The sequence below is a fragment of the Corvus brachyrhynchos genome, unplaced genomic scaffold, assembly GCF_000691975.1.
Source record: "Corvus brachyrhynchos isolate BGI_N302 unplaced genomic scaffold, ASM69197v1 scaffold115, whole genome shotgun sequence".
NCBI lineage: Eukaryota > Metazoa > Chordata > Aves > Passeriformes > Corvidae > Corvus > Corvus brachyrhynchos.
The window spans coordinates 21069566-21087611 of record NW_008239553.1 but is presented as its reverse complement, the minus strand read 5'-3'; the positions used below and the strand labels follow the sequence as shown (position 1 = coordinate 21087611).

The following is an 18046-nucleotide window of genomic DNA, read 5'->3' as shown; positions in this document are numbered from 1 at the left end:
AGGATTTTTCTCCTACAGATCATCAAACAGAAAGAATTGAAGCCAGTTTGAGCTGCCCTTGTCAAATAGGACTCAAGTCTCAAAGCAATAGGAAGTGAAATAATGTTTAAATGTATACAGGTTTGAACTAAGTAAGGGTTTATCTTAATGACAGCTTTTATCAGCATAACTATATTAGACTAAATTTTCGACACAGATTTACCCTGTTCCCCCAAATCCCTATTACTATGAAAACTTACACAATCACACAGTGTTTGTGTAATAATGTTATTATTGAGACCTTAGCTGTAACTATAAACATTGAATACATGATGAAATGTATGACATTTTACAGCTAATACAGGCAAATATATAAGAAGAAGCATCTCCCCACTAATAATTTTTAATTTGTGAAACTTAGGTAACTCTTTGAACTTCACTGTGACATGCTACAAAGTATTTGCTCATTTTCTCTAGAGGATAACTAATAATGAGGCACTCACTGTTTTACAATCAGTATACACAAAACACTTAATGAATATTTAACCAGCACTTACATTTTCACACTGCATCTTTCTGGATTTTATGTGGGAAACATTGAGTCCATCAATAACAATATCAAACGGAAGTCGATTTTCCACAAATGTTTGAAAGGCCTCAAATTCCTGAAATAAATAAATAAATAAACACAGGGGAGTAATACATCGAGTTTAACAGAAAGAAATTCCATTCTGTTTTTATTAAAAAAGGAAACAAAGCCCAAATGTCTCACTTTTCCTTTGCTGGCTACACTTCACATCATTACTTGCTTATTTCCTAAAACAACCACACCAAAAAAAACCACCCCATCTTTTAAACCGTAAGTCCTACATTGGATACATTCGATAAAATCATTACAACCAAAAATTACATTACAACTGAAAACCAAAACTTTACAGACATCCAGATTTTCAGAATTACAATCTGAACTGTACACTTTATATAAAGATACATGCTATAGTCATTGTCACACAGCAGCTGCTAAACAAAGCAACTTTACAGACCAGTAGACACTTTCACTACTAGTAGCTCTTAACTTATCCAAATGTAAAATAGTCATCATACTTAGGTTCTATGGAAGAATTATGAAATCTCTGAATGTCATTCAGTATTTAAATAAACATTCATTTAGAAAGACAGTACTCCATTTGTGAGAAACACGTGGTTTTAAAGCTAAAACAATGAACTTTCTTACTAGGTCAGAAATGTAATGCACTGATTGAGCAGAACAGCAGCATCCGTCCAGTTTTTCCATCAGAAGGAAACTACAACTGCTTTAGGTTTGAGAGTCCATAAGAGGAGAACAGACTACAAAGCTATAATAAAATCTTCAGGAATTTCTCCCTTGATTTTTGAGGAAAGATTTAGTAGTTTTTTTGCAGACACTTGCATAAGATTTCTACTTTTTGCTTCTGACTGTTCTTAAGAAGCACAAGAACTCTGCACTATCTGGATGGGCAATGACCTAGTTGCATAAATTACCTTTCTAGTAACAAATAAGATTTATTTATCACTGACAGAGCTTTCAAAGTCCAGGCTATAAATTAACTTTCACAGGAACTCAAAACAATTAATATTTCATGCCTTCTGCAAAGGATTCAAGAAGTACTCTTCTAATCTTGCCTTCTTCCACACAGCAATATGGCAACATATGTCTACATAAAAAACACTGCCTCAGCACCCAAAAACACATACAGCATATACAATTCTTCCTTGGAGAAAAAAGGAAAGAAAGAATTCATTTTTCCAGAAACCACAATGCTGTCAGGCAGTAACAAACGATCACCAACTTCAAATTTAGTTGGAATGCTTATGACAAATTATACTAGGAAAAGGGTTACTTGTATTAAGAGTACAAACCAAGCAAGATAAGATGCCTCACTCAGCTGTTAAAATTTCAGGAATAATTTCCAAGTGAACAGAGGTGTACCAGTCAAAGCACAGTGATAAGAATACAGACAACACAGGGCTCAGCCTAGCACCTAGGAATCAATCACCTTTTATGTGATCTTTCATTTCTCCATTGCTTAAATAAATGTTACTATTGATATAAAAAGCTGGCCAAGGAAATTGTCACCTAAAACAAAAATGAACTGTTGGTACTTGTGAAGTATTTTCCCCAGCCCCGTGCCCTAATCTCAACATATTTTCTACAGATCAATAAAAATTCTCATTGCCATCTGACAGGGACACCAAGACACAAAAGGAAGTCACTAGGAAAGGCAGTGGCAGGGATGGCAGGTAGAAACAAGTGCAAAGCCAAACAACATGGATTCCTGACTTCCGGGCATACGCCATCCACGGACCTCCGCATGGTTCCAAATCTGGTGAGTCATCACTGCAATACTGGATGGCTGTCTGAAATGTGGGAGAGGCGAAAAGAAGCAAAATACACACAGCCCAAGTGAAGGTAAGATAAAGATGAGTGAAAATAGAGAAGACAAAACAAGTGGAAGCAGGTGAAACGTGGTAAATACTCCAAGAGAGCATTATTTTCTCAATGCCAACAAATGGAAATATTATTTGAAGTAACATAGTTATAGTCAAGCAGACATTTTTTAGAAGCAAGCTGTACAAGTAACCTTGTCTTTACAGGCTCAGCTCAATACAAAACAAGCACTTTGCAGAGAATTTTTCAAGCTTTATTTTATTTCAAGGAACAATAGTTACAGAGCAGTTCCTGAAAAGGTGGTTTTCCCTGATGGGCAGAGTAGACTGTTTTGTTCAGGGAATACTACAGCATGAGTTGGGGAAGCAGCAGAGGGGTTCAGTGGGTCTGCACTCTGCCCACTCTTTGCTTGGATCCCTCTCCTCTCCCAGAAGGGCAGATGGTGCGAGGCTGTCAGAAGGGTCCTGCTGAGAGGCACCAGGATAGGCTCAGCGCTCCTCAGAAAGCCATCTCCTGGCTCTCTGGGATTTTCTTCTGGAGCTGGGGAGATGCTGGAGCTTTTTCAGTGTCATTCCTTTGGCCACTTCACCTTTCCCCACCATTTCCTCCTGCCCATATCTCCTAACATTCTCAACAGATGCCTGACAGACAGTATGCCCTGCCAGCCTCCCAGATCAGCTTAATCGTTGTGCATCTTTATGAGTAAACTGTGCAAAACAGGGAGAGAAGGTTTGCTGGTGGCAAGGAGACTTATCCATGCAGGGAGATGAGGAGTTAATAGCAAAGTGCAGAAGACAAATGGCCAACTTTAATTCATGTCACCAAACACAGAAGACTCCAATAAAAAGCCTCAGACAGACTAAAAAATCCCAAGGGACAGTTCATTTTCTCCTCACCACCCATATTTCCCCAGCAACACATGAGAGTGTGTTCTCTCCTTTCCCAGAAAAAAAATACATTAAGAATGACAGAGAAGGTCTCCTCCCATGAGAGACAGTTTTTGAGCTGCCATATTTCTCATCCTGTCTGGACACAGGGAAGAAAAAAGGGCAAACCCTGGAAATAAGCAGCAGGCTACCTCATCCAGAAATAATACAAACACCCAAAGACTTACACTGTAGGAGTGTACTGGGTCTGGCTGAGCTGGAGTTAATGTTCCCCATAGCAGCCCTCACGGCGCTGTGTGATGCACTGGTAGCTAGAAAGGTGTTGCTAACACACCAGTGTTTTGGCTACTGCTGAGCAGTGCTCCTACATTAAGGCTGTGTCTCCAACATTCCCCCTCACCAGTAGGCTGGTGGTGGACAAAATCTTGGGAGGGGACATAACCAAGACAGCTGACTCAACCTGACCAAAGGGATATCCCATCCATATGACACCTCCTCAGAACAACATCTAAGAGAAAGAAGGGGGCAAGGGGAGGGCATTTGTTATTATGACCTTTGTTTTCTGGAGCAACTGCTATGCATAGTGATGCTCTACTTCCCAGGGAGTGGCTGGACATCCCCTGCCAATGGGAAGTAGAGAATAAATATTTTATTTTTCTTTGCTTCTGCATGCAGCCTTTGCTTTTCCTTTAATAAACCGTCTCTATACTGATTCACAAGGGTTTTTCCATCTCATTTTCTCCCCCTACTGGCCTTGTCCTGTTGAGAGGAGTGACAGAGCAGCTTGGTGGTCAGCTGGTGTCCAACCAAGACCAACCCACCACAAAGAGAGAAAGGAGACAATTCAAAGGATGTTGATCTTTTAAAGACTGGGATTTGTCTGGATTTTATGTAGATCTTATTTCAGCCACAGTGGTAAACAGATGATTCATCCACAGTTCCCTAAAGATATCTCCCCCATTAGCTAACTGTTAGAAGAAATTAAAGGCTTTCTTTCTAAGCAGTAAATGAAGTAGAGCACAGCTGCAGTTAGGGTACAACTAATCAAGAGAATCCAAACATGATGGCCATCAAGGCAGTACAAGGATGACGTGAAGGTTACAGAATCACAGAATATGCTGAGCTGAAAGGGACCCACAAGGATCATTGAGTCCAACTCTTGGCCCTGCACAGGACCATCCCCAAGAGCCAGGTTGGTTTAGGCAAAAAAAAAGCAAGCTATTCACAAAGGCTTACCCTTCCAAATGGAGACTGCAACATGATCTACACGTACCCCTGCGTATGCCACAGGAGCATTTACATGGAAACATCCTGCTCAGCAAGACAAAGGGCACTTCTGATTAACTCCTTCAATAAGCCAACAAGTAGCAAATCACACCTCTCTCTTTCTCCCTGCCCCCTCCCTCCCCCCCCATCCTCCAGGTAAGAGCACCAAAACAAACACAGCAAATCTTACACTAATTTCTAACTTGTTCTGACTGGGTTCATCTCACAAAGTTTTTAAGGAAAAATCCATTTTCCCAGCCTCAAAAACATGACTCAAACTGAAGGAACTAAACTAAAACCACATTTTGTATTGCTTATTGACGTGACCCTCTTAAGGCTCCGGTCATGCAGAGAAGTACTGCAATACAGCAGGGCTGTTACCTCACTGCAGGACTTCCCCCCACACACACGCACAGCACAGCACAGCACAGCGCTCACAGTGGCTCCAGTGATATCCTGTTTCACACCACGAACAAAAGAAAAGGGAATTGTAAAAACCCACCTGATTTCATTCATTGCCTTACTGGGAAAACGGAGGAAGGCCAACTACGCAACCTTTAAAAATGATTCACTGCACCTTCTATTAAAAAAATCTTTTCTTCACAAACGGATACACACTGACTAAATCAATTTGAGAGAAAAAGCCAGCTATAACCAAACCCATGATGGAATTTACATTGATGTAAAGAATTTAAGAGTTTTAAAATAATTAATTGTTTAATCATTAGGGTGTGGGTGGCTCAAGTCCATTCATATCTTGGCAAAAGCATAAAGAGTTGCATTTTTTTTGTATTTCACACCAGCTGGATGGCTCATGCACTATTTCACCATCATTTTATACTGGTATGTACCGGTGCTGCCCCAGAAAAGGGTGTTTCTACCTTCTCCCTTTCCTCAGCCATTCATTCCTGGCTTTGTTCCCTCACCTACCTATGCACACATGTTAGCACATGGAGAAAGACTCAAGTGGATGAACTGAGCCCATACAACAGTTTTAGTCTGCACCAGTCCCCCTGTTGAGGTTACAACACAGAGGATTGTCCTGGCATGAAAATGCAGCCAGAATATGGAATGAGATTGGTAACAGCTGAGACTACTGGGATCACCTTTTCCCATAGGTAGCCCTGACTATGCTGACTAAGTTATGAAACTACAACATTCTATGAAATGTTACTCCCAGCGTGGAATACTACAGAAAAGCAAGAGAGGTTGGTTTTATAAAAAGAACTATAGGAATTATTGTTTGAAAAAGCAAGCAAGAATAAAAAGACTAGTTTTGCTACCTTAAATAATTCATTTAAAGGGTGTTTTCTTAAGTAAGTGTACCCTCAGACTTCAAAAGTCTAGTTTGCACAGTGAAAAGTATTTGAAATAGCAGTAGTAATAAATATGAAAATAGTAATTTTTGGTAAGACAATACTATTTCTGTAAATACATCTATAGCTTTATAGAACAGAAATACATGTTTTTCTTCCCATACTAGTGCACATACAGATTACAAGCTTCAAAACCACAACAAAAATGAGGGAAGTAATTCATTACTAGCATTTACAGACACTATGTTAAACATGATAACATAAATAAATATTTCAAAACAAAGAAAATATAGCTAAACAAGCATGTCCCTTGGCAAGTGCAATGAGAGTAATCCACATTAGTATTTTGAAATAATTTTAATGTCTGTAACAGTTCTAAGTGTTAAGAACAAAAAAAACTACACTAAAACCTATTCAAATCACTGCAGAAAAGGCTGTTTGTCACTTCCTCTAAACAATAAAGTTTTTACTCACTTCAGGAATGGTGGAGAGATACTAGTTGAATTAAAAAATGCAAAACTACAATATTCAACGTGTGTTTTTTCAAGAGGAAGTCACAATAGTTTAAGCTTTGTACAACAGAAGCAGTGCTTCTCCTCTTGTTAAATGACAATATCCTCAAGTGCAAGGAAAGAGCAAATTCTAATTAACCAAATATTATACTGCACTTAATTATAATTTAACTATCCCTATTATCAAACAGGGTGTATTCCAGTATCACAAGAGCAGCTTTCAGAGAAGTGAAAACATTCAATTTTTAACAGTTTCATAAAATACAATGTTATGGGGGTTGCTTTGTTTTCAGCAATGTTTCCTGATATCAGAAGAAAAACACAGGAATGAATACTAAGTGTGAGAAATAAAATTCAGCTGTCAAACTGAAATCCAGCCAGTTCTTTTTTTTAAGGTGCCTTGGTGGAGCACTCTTAAATCTAGTTCCTATGCCTGAAGGGTTTGAATACTTCCCCTACAGTTTCAAAGCTTGGAAATCCCCTCCAAACCCTTCTAAACAGGAAGGCTTTTCTCGGTATTATGTATGGTATCCCTAGGTAGCCTGGATTGCACACGATTTGTTTGGCCTGTTACATGCGTCTCTGAGTTTACAAATAATCCCAGAGTCAGGAACTCCTGTGGCTGTAGCCTTCAGAGGCATGGTCATGAACAGGAAGGTGCTTGCAGGCACCCTGGCTGCGATGTGTGCCGTGCTGCCCGTGCACAGCCTCTGTCCGCAGCGGGCACGGCTGGCACAGGACTCAGCTAACCCACATGAGAATACTGCAGAGGAGGTAAATGGCACACGTATCCTGGGCTGTGGCACATACTGTGCACACAGTATCAGCTGTTTGCTTGGAAGCGCTTTTCTCCTCATAGCCCCTGATCTTCCAAGGAGACACAGCAGCCTAAGTGAATTAACTAGCCTTCCTGAGCTCAAGCAAAGAAGCCATGACATCCAAGATGGACAGCCATAATCACCCAGGCATCTCAGGGCAAGTAAGAGTAGCTCACCTTGCAAACAGCTAAAGTGCAGGCAATTTAGCTGACTTTGACCACAAGCTGAGAGTCAACGAAGCAGGTAGAAAAATGAGAAGATCACAGTGGAAGTTGAGAGTGAAGGCACCACCAGGTGGGGTTAGAGCAGAATGTGTCAGACAGAGGCTTCTTAAACATTAGTACATAGAGGCTTTGGAAGTAATTAATTACTCCATTCAGAACAAGACTGACATGTACCCAAAGCCCCCTTTGGGTCACTTAGCCTTTGGAGCAAATCATGGAGTTGGAAGGAGAACCAAAGCTTTACAGAAAAAAAAAGTATCAATCTAAAAGGTAAGAGTTAGAACTTTATCTTCAAGGTTCCTTGGAAAAAATACCGCCTCATTCAGCTGAGATGAATGGGCTACTTCCTCTTTGTCCTCCCCTTATGTTCTAGAAGAATATGTAAAATCCCTGCTTAGTCCAGATCTAGTGTGGAAACTCACATCCCATCCACAAGCCCATCTCTTCCTGCCTTCTTGACAGCACATAAACATCTCCAATGAGCTTCCTTCCCACTGCACAACAGTCCTTTCAGGCTTATTAGAGGTATGTAGGACCACAAAGGGAATGAAATTTCAGCATTTGCGTAAACACCCAGGAGCAGCTGCGACATGAAAGTCATCACAGCTAAAGTTGATTCTGCATCTCAGCACACCAATTATAGCCTCCCAGGCTCAATGGCATAGCTCTCAATTAAATGCAGCCAGAGTAAACAAGCATCTGACTGAAAATATCACATAGAAATTTGGTATGAAAGGTGACAGTCTTATTGTAACTGTTTTCTTTCTATGGCAGCCTACAAGGTTACAGCTCACTGTATGAGATCATCATATGACAGCCTAACAGACCTTCCAGAAGCTATGCATAAGGATCTGAATTACTGCCTACTTTTAATGTGTAACATTTCCTTATCACAGATAATCATAGTTCATGCAAGCCATCTTTTTAACATATTTGTAAACAGTGTTCACTACCATTCTGATGTACAAACCCATGTTGTTTGATTTTCTTTCCTAAAACTAATTACAAAAAAGGTTTCTTTTTTTTAATCACAGCACAACAAACCACTTTTGAGGGATCCTCAACAAACCAAGTCTTTGTTCCTAATTTTCTACTCTGATCACATTTATTCTTAAGTGACAGAAATAAAATAAAGCAATGATGCTGTTGCAAAAGTAAGACAAAAGACTGTTCCTCAGTGAAGAAAAAAAGACCAAATGCATTACACATTCAATTTGAAACACTGTTGGAAAAAAAATACTGAGCTCAAAACAAACTGTTTCCCTGATTAATCATTTCATTGCAAGAAATACAGATGCACTAAAGAAAACTAGTTAGGAGAGAAGAAGGAATACAAAGCTAAAGTTTCCTACTTGAATTATGGCTACTACAAAAAAAGTGACTGACTGGAAAATGAATCCCCCCCCCGCCTTCTGAGATATATTTGCTTACATCCTTATTTCAGCCTCATCACCTAGTTCCCCTCTGGAAGCCCCTGGCTGCAGAAGAAGTCACACAGTCTGACATACCTAAAATGGGCAGTGTATTTTCATCACCACATGTCTGCTTTCACAGCACAAGGGCAACTAAAAAGTCCCAAATTTATTTCTGGAAACATCTGATACATCATGACACTGTTTTGCCACTACCCCCACATCCATACTCAAAATTCACTGAAGAAGCAGGCTTTAAGCTGTACAAACAACAGTAAACTCACCAAGTTCATCTCCATTCAGGGACTGCCTGCTGATACAGAACTGGAACAAGATGAGTTTGAAACTAGTAAGTAGGTGGCCCCAGAGTGATAACTGATGGAATTTCAGCTATCACACAAACTAACAGAATCTACTGACATCAAAATTTAATATAGTGTATTGAGTCTTTGTTTCATTAGATTGCATTCATTTAATCAATCAGGTTCTCACACAGGGGGAACATAATTTCTACTACTGTTCAGATTGTGTGTGAAGGTCCTGTTACCCAGAACTCCCTTCCTAAATCTCCCCACCTTCAACTGGTACTGCCAATCTAGCCCTGCCTACTTGACACATTTGAAATTTTCAAGCCATACAGCATTCGATAAAACACAGCCTTTTGTTTACTTTATGATATTATAGAACACCAGTACCTATTAAATACTTAAAATTACTGCTACATTTTAAAGGATATTTTTTTTCTCCTGTACAATTCACAGCTAGATCAGATCAAAAGTCCTGAACCAAAAATAAAATCTGTGTGGAAATTAGATGTTTGCACAATAGGCTGCACATATTACAAACACCCCAAGATTAATTATTTAAAGTTTCTGTAACTGATAAGCATGTTTAATGTCTGTGCCTGCAGAAAGCCTGAAGAATTAAACCTGGTTTCCTCTTCTATATTTTCAAAGCTGGTGAAGAACTGAGGTGCCAGCTGCAACAAATCCCAAATCAATACTCAAAGATAAAGCAAACCTGCCCTGAGATGTGGTGTGGGCTCCATCTAGTGGGGCTCAGCTTTGTTCCGTATCACTACCACCAAATCTGTTATCTCCACACAAAATGTCTCAGAAATAGAATCATAGAATCATTAAGGTTGGAAAGAACCTCCAAAATCATCGAATCCAACTGATCACCTCCTTGTCAACTAGGCCATAGCACTCAGTGCACCATCCAGTCATTTCTTGAACACCTCCAGGGACGGTGACTCTACCACCTCCCTAGGCAACCCATTACATGTTTTACCACCCTTTCAGTCAAGAAATTCTTCCTAACATCCAACTTCAACCTCCCCCAGCACAGCTTGATGTTATGTCCTCTTACCCTGTTGCCAGTTGCCTGGGAGAAGAGATTGTCCTCCCCTTGGCTGCAGCCTCCTTTCAGGTACTTGTAGAGACCAGTAAGGTCTCCCCTGAGTCTCCTTTTCTCCAGGCTGAACAACCCCAGCTCCCTCAGCCACTCCTCATATGACATACTCTCCAGACCCTTCACCAGCTCTGTTGTCCTTCTCTGGACACGCTCCAGCATCTCAATGTCCTCCTTACAGCGAGGGACACAGAACTGGATGCAGGATTAGCGATATGGCCTCACCAGTGCTGAGCACAGGGGAACAATCACTGCCCTGGTCCTGCTGGCCACACTATTTCTGATACAGGCCAGGATGCCACTGGCCTTCTTGGCCACCTGGGCACACCCTGGATTATGTCCAGCTGCTGTGAAGCAGCACCCCCACGTCCTTTTCTTCCGGGCAGCTTTCCAGCCACTCTGTCCCCAGCCTGTAGCACTGTCTGGGGTTGTTGTGACAAAAGTCCAGGATCTGACATTTTGCCTCATTGAACCTCATAGAGTTGGCCTCGACCTACTGATTCAGTCTATCCAGATCCATCTGCAGAGCCTTCCTACCTTCCAGCTCATAAACACTCCCAACCCAGCTTGGTGTTGGCTGTGAACTTGTTGAGGGCGCACTTGATCCCCTTCATCCAGATCATCGAGAAAGGTATTAAACAGAACTGGCCCAAACACTGAGCCCTGGGGAACCCCCCTGGTCACCGGCTGCCAACTGGATGTAGCTCCTTTCACCACTGCTGTCTGGGCCCGGCCATCCAGCCAGGTTTTCACCTGGTGGAGAGCATATCTGTCCAAGCCATGGGCTACCAGCTTCCCCAGGAGAATGCTGTGAGGCAAAGTCAAAAGCTTTACTGAAGTCACAGAACTGCAATATACTATAGTGTCTGGAAATTGTGCCCTCTCATAAGTTTACCACAACCTTTGAAAAGCTAATGTATACTGTAATTATAAATATGAAAGTGTATCTTTAAAACTGAGGAGTACTTGATTGGTTGGTGGGCTGTGAAAGGTGACAGAACAAAACTACAACTGGTTCTTTTACTTTTTTGCAAGCTCAAAATACTAGACGTCTTATTTTGTTCTATTTACTGGGTTTTATTCCATATTTTAAATTTAGCTTTTGGAGGATTAAAATATTTTAATTTTTTAACATTAAAACCCCCACACTTTAATTATTTCAGCATTCATTAATACCTGGCTGAAGATACAAGAACAAATAAAATATGAAAGATGCTGAGATTTAGACCTGAATAATAAACACAACTGAAAAAGACACATAGGATACCTCATGACGTATCTAATGGCCCATCAATGTTTAAAACAAAGAAAAAAATTTGTAGTGTTTTTGAAGTGTCTGAACATTACTTGTATATTACCTTTGTAGCCAATGAACCTGGCAGTGTGCAAGACCTACCTGTGGACTTGTCTTTCTAAAAGTGTCGGTTCCATGTATCACATCCCTTACTATTCTCTCGCTGAGATTACTGTACTCCTCTTCTGTGAGGTTACTATCCTCCAGCTGATGGTTGCAAACTGGGCATTGTCCACTGCAATAATAGCGAAACAAGAAAATAAAAGGAAAAAGGCTTTTAAATAAGAAACTCCTTAAATATTACTAACTTATCAACGAGCACAATTCTTTACAAGAACCCCAACAGAGTACAATCATCAGAAAATCAGCTGTACTCTTTCTGTGATGCATCCAAACCCTACTAAAGTCACTAGAATTATTTTTATGTGATTTAGTGGGATCAGCACCAAAAATTTAATTCTAGTGACATCTGAAGACTTAGCAGTAAAACTCTGCAGGAAAGCAAGGGGGAAAACAGAATATTTAATTCCTCAGCATTTATTTATACCTTGAGAGATAGGAGTTCTATCCTAAGCATTACCACAAATTCCCACATCTCAAACATTCAAAAGTTTCCCTACTAGACAGGAAAGTCATTACGGACACACAGAGCCCTGATGTCAATGTGGGAAGGTGAGCCTGTTGCACTGGCCTGAACAGAATATATGAAACAGCTGTAGACATGTTAGTTGAAGCTAGCAGGCACATTGCAGAGCCTTGATCTAGCTATAAATCCATTCCGAAGTCTTACAACAAGAAAATGCACCAGTGAAATGCTCCACTGTTGTGCCAACGACTGCTCCTAACAAAAAAAGCTAAGCTATATGTGCCTGGTTTATCAAGGTTTAGAATAACCAAACCTGCCACAGGTATAGGAATAACCCTGCCCAAAAGAATAAGGAAAAATAAAAAAAAAAAAAAACAAGGAAAGTAAGAAAAGGTAACATAAATCTGTTGTACAGTTGGAAAAGCAAATAGTGACCAATACTGACTTATTTGTGCCACTTGTCTTTCACTACCAGACTTCCCCTTAATTCTAGGCTGTTTGCTCAGATCTCTCCAAGGTGGTCAGAGAGAACAGACTGAGAGCAGAATGGGACTAAGACAGAAATACTCTTTTCTCAGAAAGCTCTCAGGAATATTAAGTCACACTGGCATACCTGTACGATGCCCCATAACACCAAGGACTTTCTAATATCTGGCTGACTGCACCCAAACAGAAAGCAGCTTTACATTGCTGTCTCCTGACAACTATTTCTCTCCAGCACAGGCTGAGTCTCACACGGATCTAGAAATGCAGACTGCTGCAGAAGAAAAAGCTCTGCAGGTACAGTCAACCAATGCCACCAACTGGCATTCATTTCCCAGAGCCACAAACACTTCCATGAGGCACAGCTGTGTCAGGGACTGTGTGACTGCAAGCACTGGCACAGTTTCCTTATCACTTACATCATCCACTTCTCAGTATTCTTTTTTCCCTGTTGCACGACCAGCAGCTATGGTAGCAACTGCAGTCTGCAAATCCTAAATCATACATTTTTTTGTCTCTGACACATGCAAGAACTCTCCACTGATTAGTCCATGCATGTTTTTTAAGACTAGAATATCAAAGAGATTGAAAATCCACCATAAAAGAAAAGATCACAGTATAGAACAATAGGGGATGTGAAGAAACAGCCCTCAAACTCTTTAGTTTCCTTAAGAAGAGTGCTGGCATGTCGCAAGAGATCCTGAACAATTTTCCAGAACAGCATGAGCGAGGTTACACTACAGAGAACACTCAGATCCATGCCCGCCAAGAGGCACAACCATGTATCTCACCAACCGAGTGCTGCAAAACCTTACCAGCACTGGGAAAAGGCCACAGATGAAAAGTCTTGTAACTCTCAAAAGAAAAAATGGTCAAATTTCAAGGTTTATTTGTAGGGGGTTCAAGTTTCTGGCTATCACTGTTTAAAGAAACTAGGAACTCAGTGCTAGAGGAAGAAGAAAATATCCTGCATATGAGCATCTTAGATATAACTGCCAGTATTTATACAAAATCAGAATAACCTATGAATAAGCCTATTAACTTGCCAAAGTCAGTTTAGGAAAAAACAGTTTTTAACCATGGATTTTTTAACTCAAGACTCATGTTTTAAGACATCAGTTATGCTGACTGCAGAGAAGAATCTAGTAACAATCACTGCATGAGTTTCAGAGATACATTAAGGGCTTTGTCCCTTATGATTAGGGCCAAAAAGAAAAACCAAGCCCACATAAAAACACCAACAAAACCAATGAACTCTTTTTTGGTTTATCTGTCAGCATCCACTTTATTTAAACAAAACAAAGCTCTTTTATTATTTTTATTTTCTTGAAACCATTTTAATTTTATTCAAATACTTATCCAAGTAGGCTACCTCAAACTTGTTTAGTTCAAAATAAAGTGTTCTTACAGTTCTAACAGCATAACTACTACGTAACTACTTGTCATCACTTTGTTCACAGATTCTTAAGCCATGGTAAAAGGTGAGGTGATCTAAGTCAGTTTTAGCTCTCAAAGTCTTTAACTGTTTACAGACAGTAAGATAGAAAACAGACTCAGCTCTTAGTCAAGACAAATGACTTTAGAATTTTGAAGCTCTTAAAGGCTGGAAAAGGTTGTCTAAAATATTATTTATTATTATAACAGAGTACAGTACCACACACATTCATACACAATAATAATTTATTGTATAGAAAACAATTCTTAGAAGAGTGAGTTGTGCTGCTGTTTCAAGGGCTTCAAAAGCTGCAGGCTCTATACGAGCTTTTGCTTCAGAGTATGCAACATAAAGTATTTTTATAAACCACCTAAAAAACCCATAATCCATTGGAAACATGCTCCTAATTAATACATTTATAGCTGCCAAATTGCTACAAAAGCATAGAACAAGGTTTCAAATAGAATAACATTTAAAATAGCAGTTTACAGACATTAAGAAAACTGCACTGTAATAGAAACACACATCCAAGCTATGCCTGTGAAAACCTAAGAACTATTTTGTCTTCACTGATAATCAGATAGGAAGGGAGAAACCTTCCATCTGTACAAATTAACTGCAGTGTGCAAACAGTATCAGTTTTCAAGAAGATAACACTTTACACACCAAAGCTTCTCCACTATATATCATGTTAAACAACAGTATTATAAAGCCAACAAAAAATAAAGTCTTTAAATCCTAAACAGTAGACAAATAAGCCACACAGTAAAACTTTTTTACTTAAAAACTCTTATATTTTGCTGTGTTTTTCCATCCTGGCTCTGCTTAGCATAACTCTTTTCCAAATGTGCATGTTGGGTCTTGTTTAATGTACAAGAAAGAGCTGGAAACTGAAGTTTGTGAAATCGTATGTCACAACAAAGGCTCATACCCTCAAGGATTAAAATATTGTCGTATATAAGGAAAACTATTTTTGTTTTTGAAAGAAGATTTCAAGATAGAATAATCAAAACAACACCTCACTTATAAATAAAATGTTGCATTTACCTGTCTTTAATGTTGGTCAGGCGTCCTCTCCAGTTCCCTCCTGGTATACTAATATGTACAGAGGGAAAGATAAATAAAAACATTAGATTCTTATTTAATGATATCTGAATTACCTGTCAGAATAATTACATTTTGGTCAACATTTAGAAATAAAAAACCAAACAATCATCTACCCTGCATAGGAATTACACAAAGATCCATATTAATTTAGTAACACCTGGAAATACTATATAAAGAACCAGCATTTAACAGCATGCAAAGAACTAACACCATCAACCTCCACAGTTTATGTTGTCCCCAAATTTTAAGAACCATACAAACAATCAGGGTGCACTGACAACTTTTAAGTTACTGCCCTACACATTCATAAACCATTCCAAAAATGGTAGTGCATTCCCACTGCCACATTTTCCATCCAGGAAGAGTAACCTGTAAAATGGCTCTGTAGCCCACATAAATCAAAGCCAACAGTTTAAAAAAAAAAAAAAAAAAAAAAAAATCACAGATGGGCTCACATACGAGCTCATGACAAAATGGAATGGGCTCAGGTGAACCCCATTGTGCATGCACAGTGTAACAAGCTGTAATTTGCAGAGTCTGACAAACACTTCTCATGACAACAAACCGTGTGACCTGCTAAATACCGTGCTGAAACAAAGAGCCTCCTATAAAGATTGTATAGAATACTAGGAGGTGAACAAAGTCAATACATTTAATCTTCACTTTACCTAGTGGAATTTGCTGCCTCTTTCATTTAAAAAAAGAAACTATCTAACTTTCAACTAGCTTACTACTTCTACACTTCAATAAATTACAGGCAAAGCCCTCGTACACCTGTCAATATTCCTCATGTACCACCCCAGAAAGACAAGAAGTCAGCTATTTTGAATTGCCATGACCCACCATGATTTCCTAATTTTTGTACCAAGGAGTAATATTTAACAGGTAAAAGAAAAGATGAAATCAGTACAAATTTTAAACTTTCACAATAATTTGGGAGCAAAAATAAAATGCAATTTTTCATGACAACAAGTCTCTTGTGGAGAAGCAAAAATCAAAATGAGACCTTGAGGGGTCTCAGAGTTGATCTGTGGGAAAATCTGAATCCCTCCTCCTCATGAACTGCACCTTGCTATTGAAACATTATTTACCTTTCAAACCATAGCTTTATACTCCGCATAAATGTTTTGTGAGGATATATCTGGTTCTCTCTCAAATATAAGAGGATACCAAAGAGCTCTTTTTGTAACTCAGCATCTTTCATACCCCTGCTGTAGTCAAAAAATGATTGCAGGACATCCAAGGTTGGGATCACATCTTTAGCCAACATTTCATCATACAGTTCAAAGGCGAGTTTCATTTCTTGGTGACGGCTGGCTGCTTTGATACAAGATTCATAGCATGTCCGTGAGGGAATCATAATCTTTTTTACTTCTTCCAAAAGAGTCAAGGCCATTCTCCATTGATCTGAGTTGCTCAGCCCCCTGATTAGAAGGTTGTAAGCACCACTTTCTAAAATCTTAAATCTGACTTTCATTATATCATACACATCACGGATTTCTGAAACCTGTCCCTGCTGGACACACAGTGTCAGGTATTTGACCAACACATTATATGCAATGTCACCATTACGCTTTGCCAGGTGGGTCAGCAAGGACTTGGCCACATCAATGGGGCTGTTGCACCTGATCATACTGTTCAGCATGACCTCTTCAAATATTTCAGGTGATTGGAAATCTTCCCTTAGTTTGTTCCATTCCTCAGCCTGCAAAGGTTTTTCTGGAGGTTGTACATTGCTAAACTTATGCCTTGACTGAACATGACTCATTGACCACTTCTTTGCAGCTCCAAGAGAGGAAGAAAAGCGGAATTTCCCTTCAGGTATTTCTTTAGTCTCCTCATCCCATCCTTTTCCTTCTTTGCAATCAATTTCAGATCTTTTCTTGGTAGGTAAGACGTCAGTTTCTTTGGGGTCCACTGGTAATGCAGTGCTGGAAGATGTCACAAAACTGAGATAGTTAATTTTTTCCCTATTGGGGACGCTGAAAGAGGCAGCAAACAGTTGTCGGCATCTTGAAACAGGCCAGAACATGTGACATTTCCATAGCAAAGCCTGAAAACCCTGCTGACTAGTTTGAGAAAAGAGTGCCATCACAAGACGAAATTATCTCACTATTAGCTCACTGTATCTGATGAAGTTATAAAATGAAAAATACAGTTTGCATGGGCATGTTTATTAATAAAAGCCCAAGGGCTGTCAAGCTGTATAAGGTTCTGTTTCAAAATGCTTGTTCTTTGAGTCCTTTCTGTCTCTTACGGACACAAAAAACAGTAAAATCTTTTTTCACAACAGTTAATCTCTTAGACTGTAAGGACAATCATCCAAAATGAGGGTATCTTTCTTTCTAGAGAAGATCTTTTGCATATTATGATTCCTGTTTATTGGTTACAGCAATGATGAGTACTGTCTGTGTTGTACGCAGAAAGGCAACGCTGATACAGCTATGCAAAAGCACCGGGTTTTTCTTCCTGCCTTTGTCCAAGTCGGGAGATTTCCTAAAAATCAAAACAACACGACGACATCATGACCTGCTCCGTGGTTTCCTGTGATAGATATTTACATCTGCATGCTAGCAAACACGAAATTCAAGGCTACTCGATGATTTCAGGTGAGGAATCCCAATCCTGATCCTTCAGGCAGTCCCAGGACGGGGTTCCTACACTGCTTCCCTCACATTTTTCACCTGGTGACAAACTCCTCTATGACTTGTTTCCCCAATCCCAAATCCTAGGTAACGCCGCTGCAGAGGCGGAGCAACACTGCGGGCGGTAATTATACTGAAATCCCAGGTACAAGTTAGGTTATCCAGGTAAATACCGGGAGATCCGCAGGCGGGTCCGCCTCACGGGGTGACCCCGCATGGCCCCACATTCCTCACCCGGTACCCC

At 39.8% G+C, this 18046-nt stretch overlaps 1 protein-coding gene across 1 annotated transcript in view; it reads right to left on the bottom strand.

Moving 5' to 3' along the window:
* The window catches only part of KIAA0391 (KIAA0391 ortholog), a 41010-nt gene extending 22976 nt beyond the window's left edge, over window positions 1-18034 (bottom strand). Inside the window, exons 1-5 of the mRNA XM_008639581.2 lie at window positions 17976-18034; window positions 16249-17653; window positions 15098-15145; window positions 11649-11781; window positions 537-644 (exon numbers count right to left, since the gene is read on the bottom strand). Of these exons, the coding sequence (XP_008637803.1) occupies window positions 537-644; window positions 11649-11781; window positions 15098-15145; window positions 16249-17249 (1290 nt within the window). The 5' untranslated portion in view covers window positions 17250-17653; window positions 17976-18034. The remainder of the gene's footprint in view (window positions 1-536; window positions 645-11648; window positions 11782-15097; window positions 15146-16248; window positions 17654-17975) is intronic.
* Between the last annotated feature and the right edge of the window lie 12 nt (window positions 18035-18046).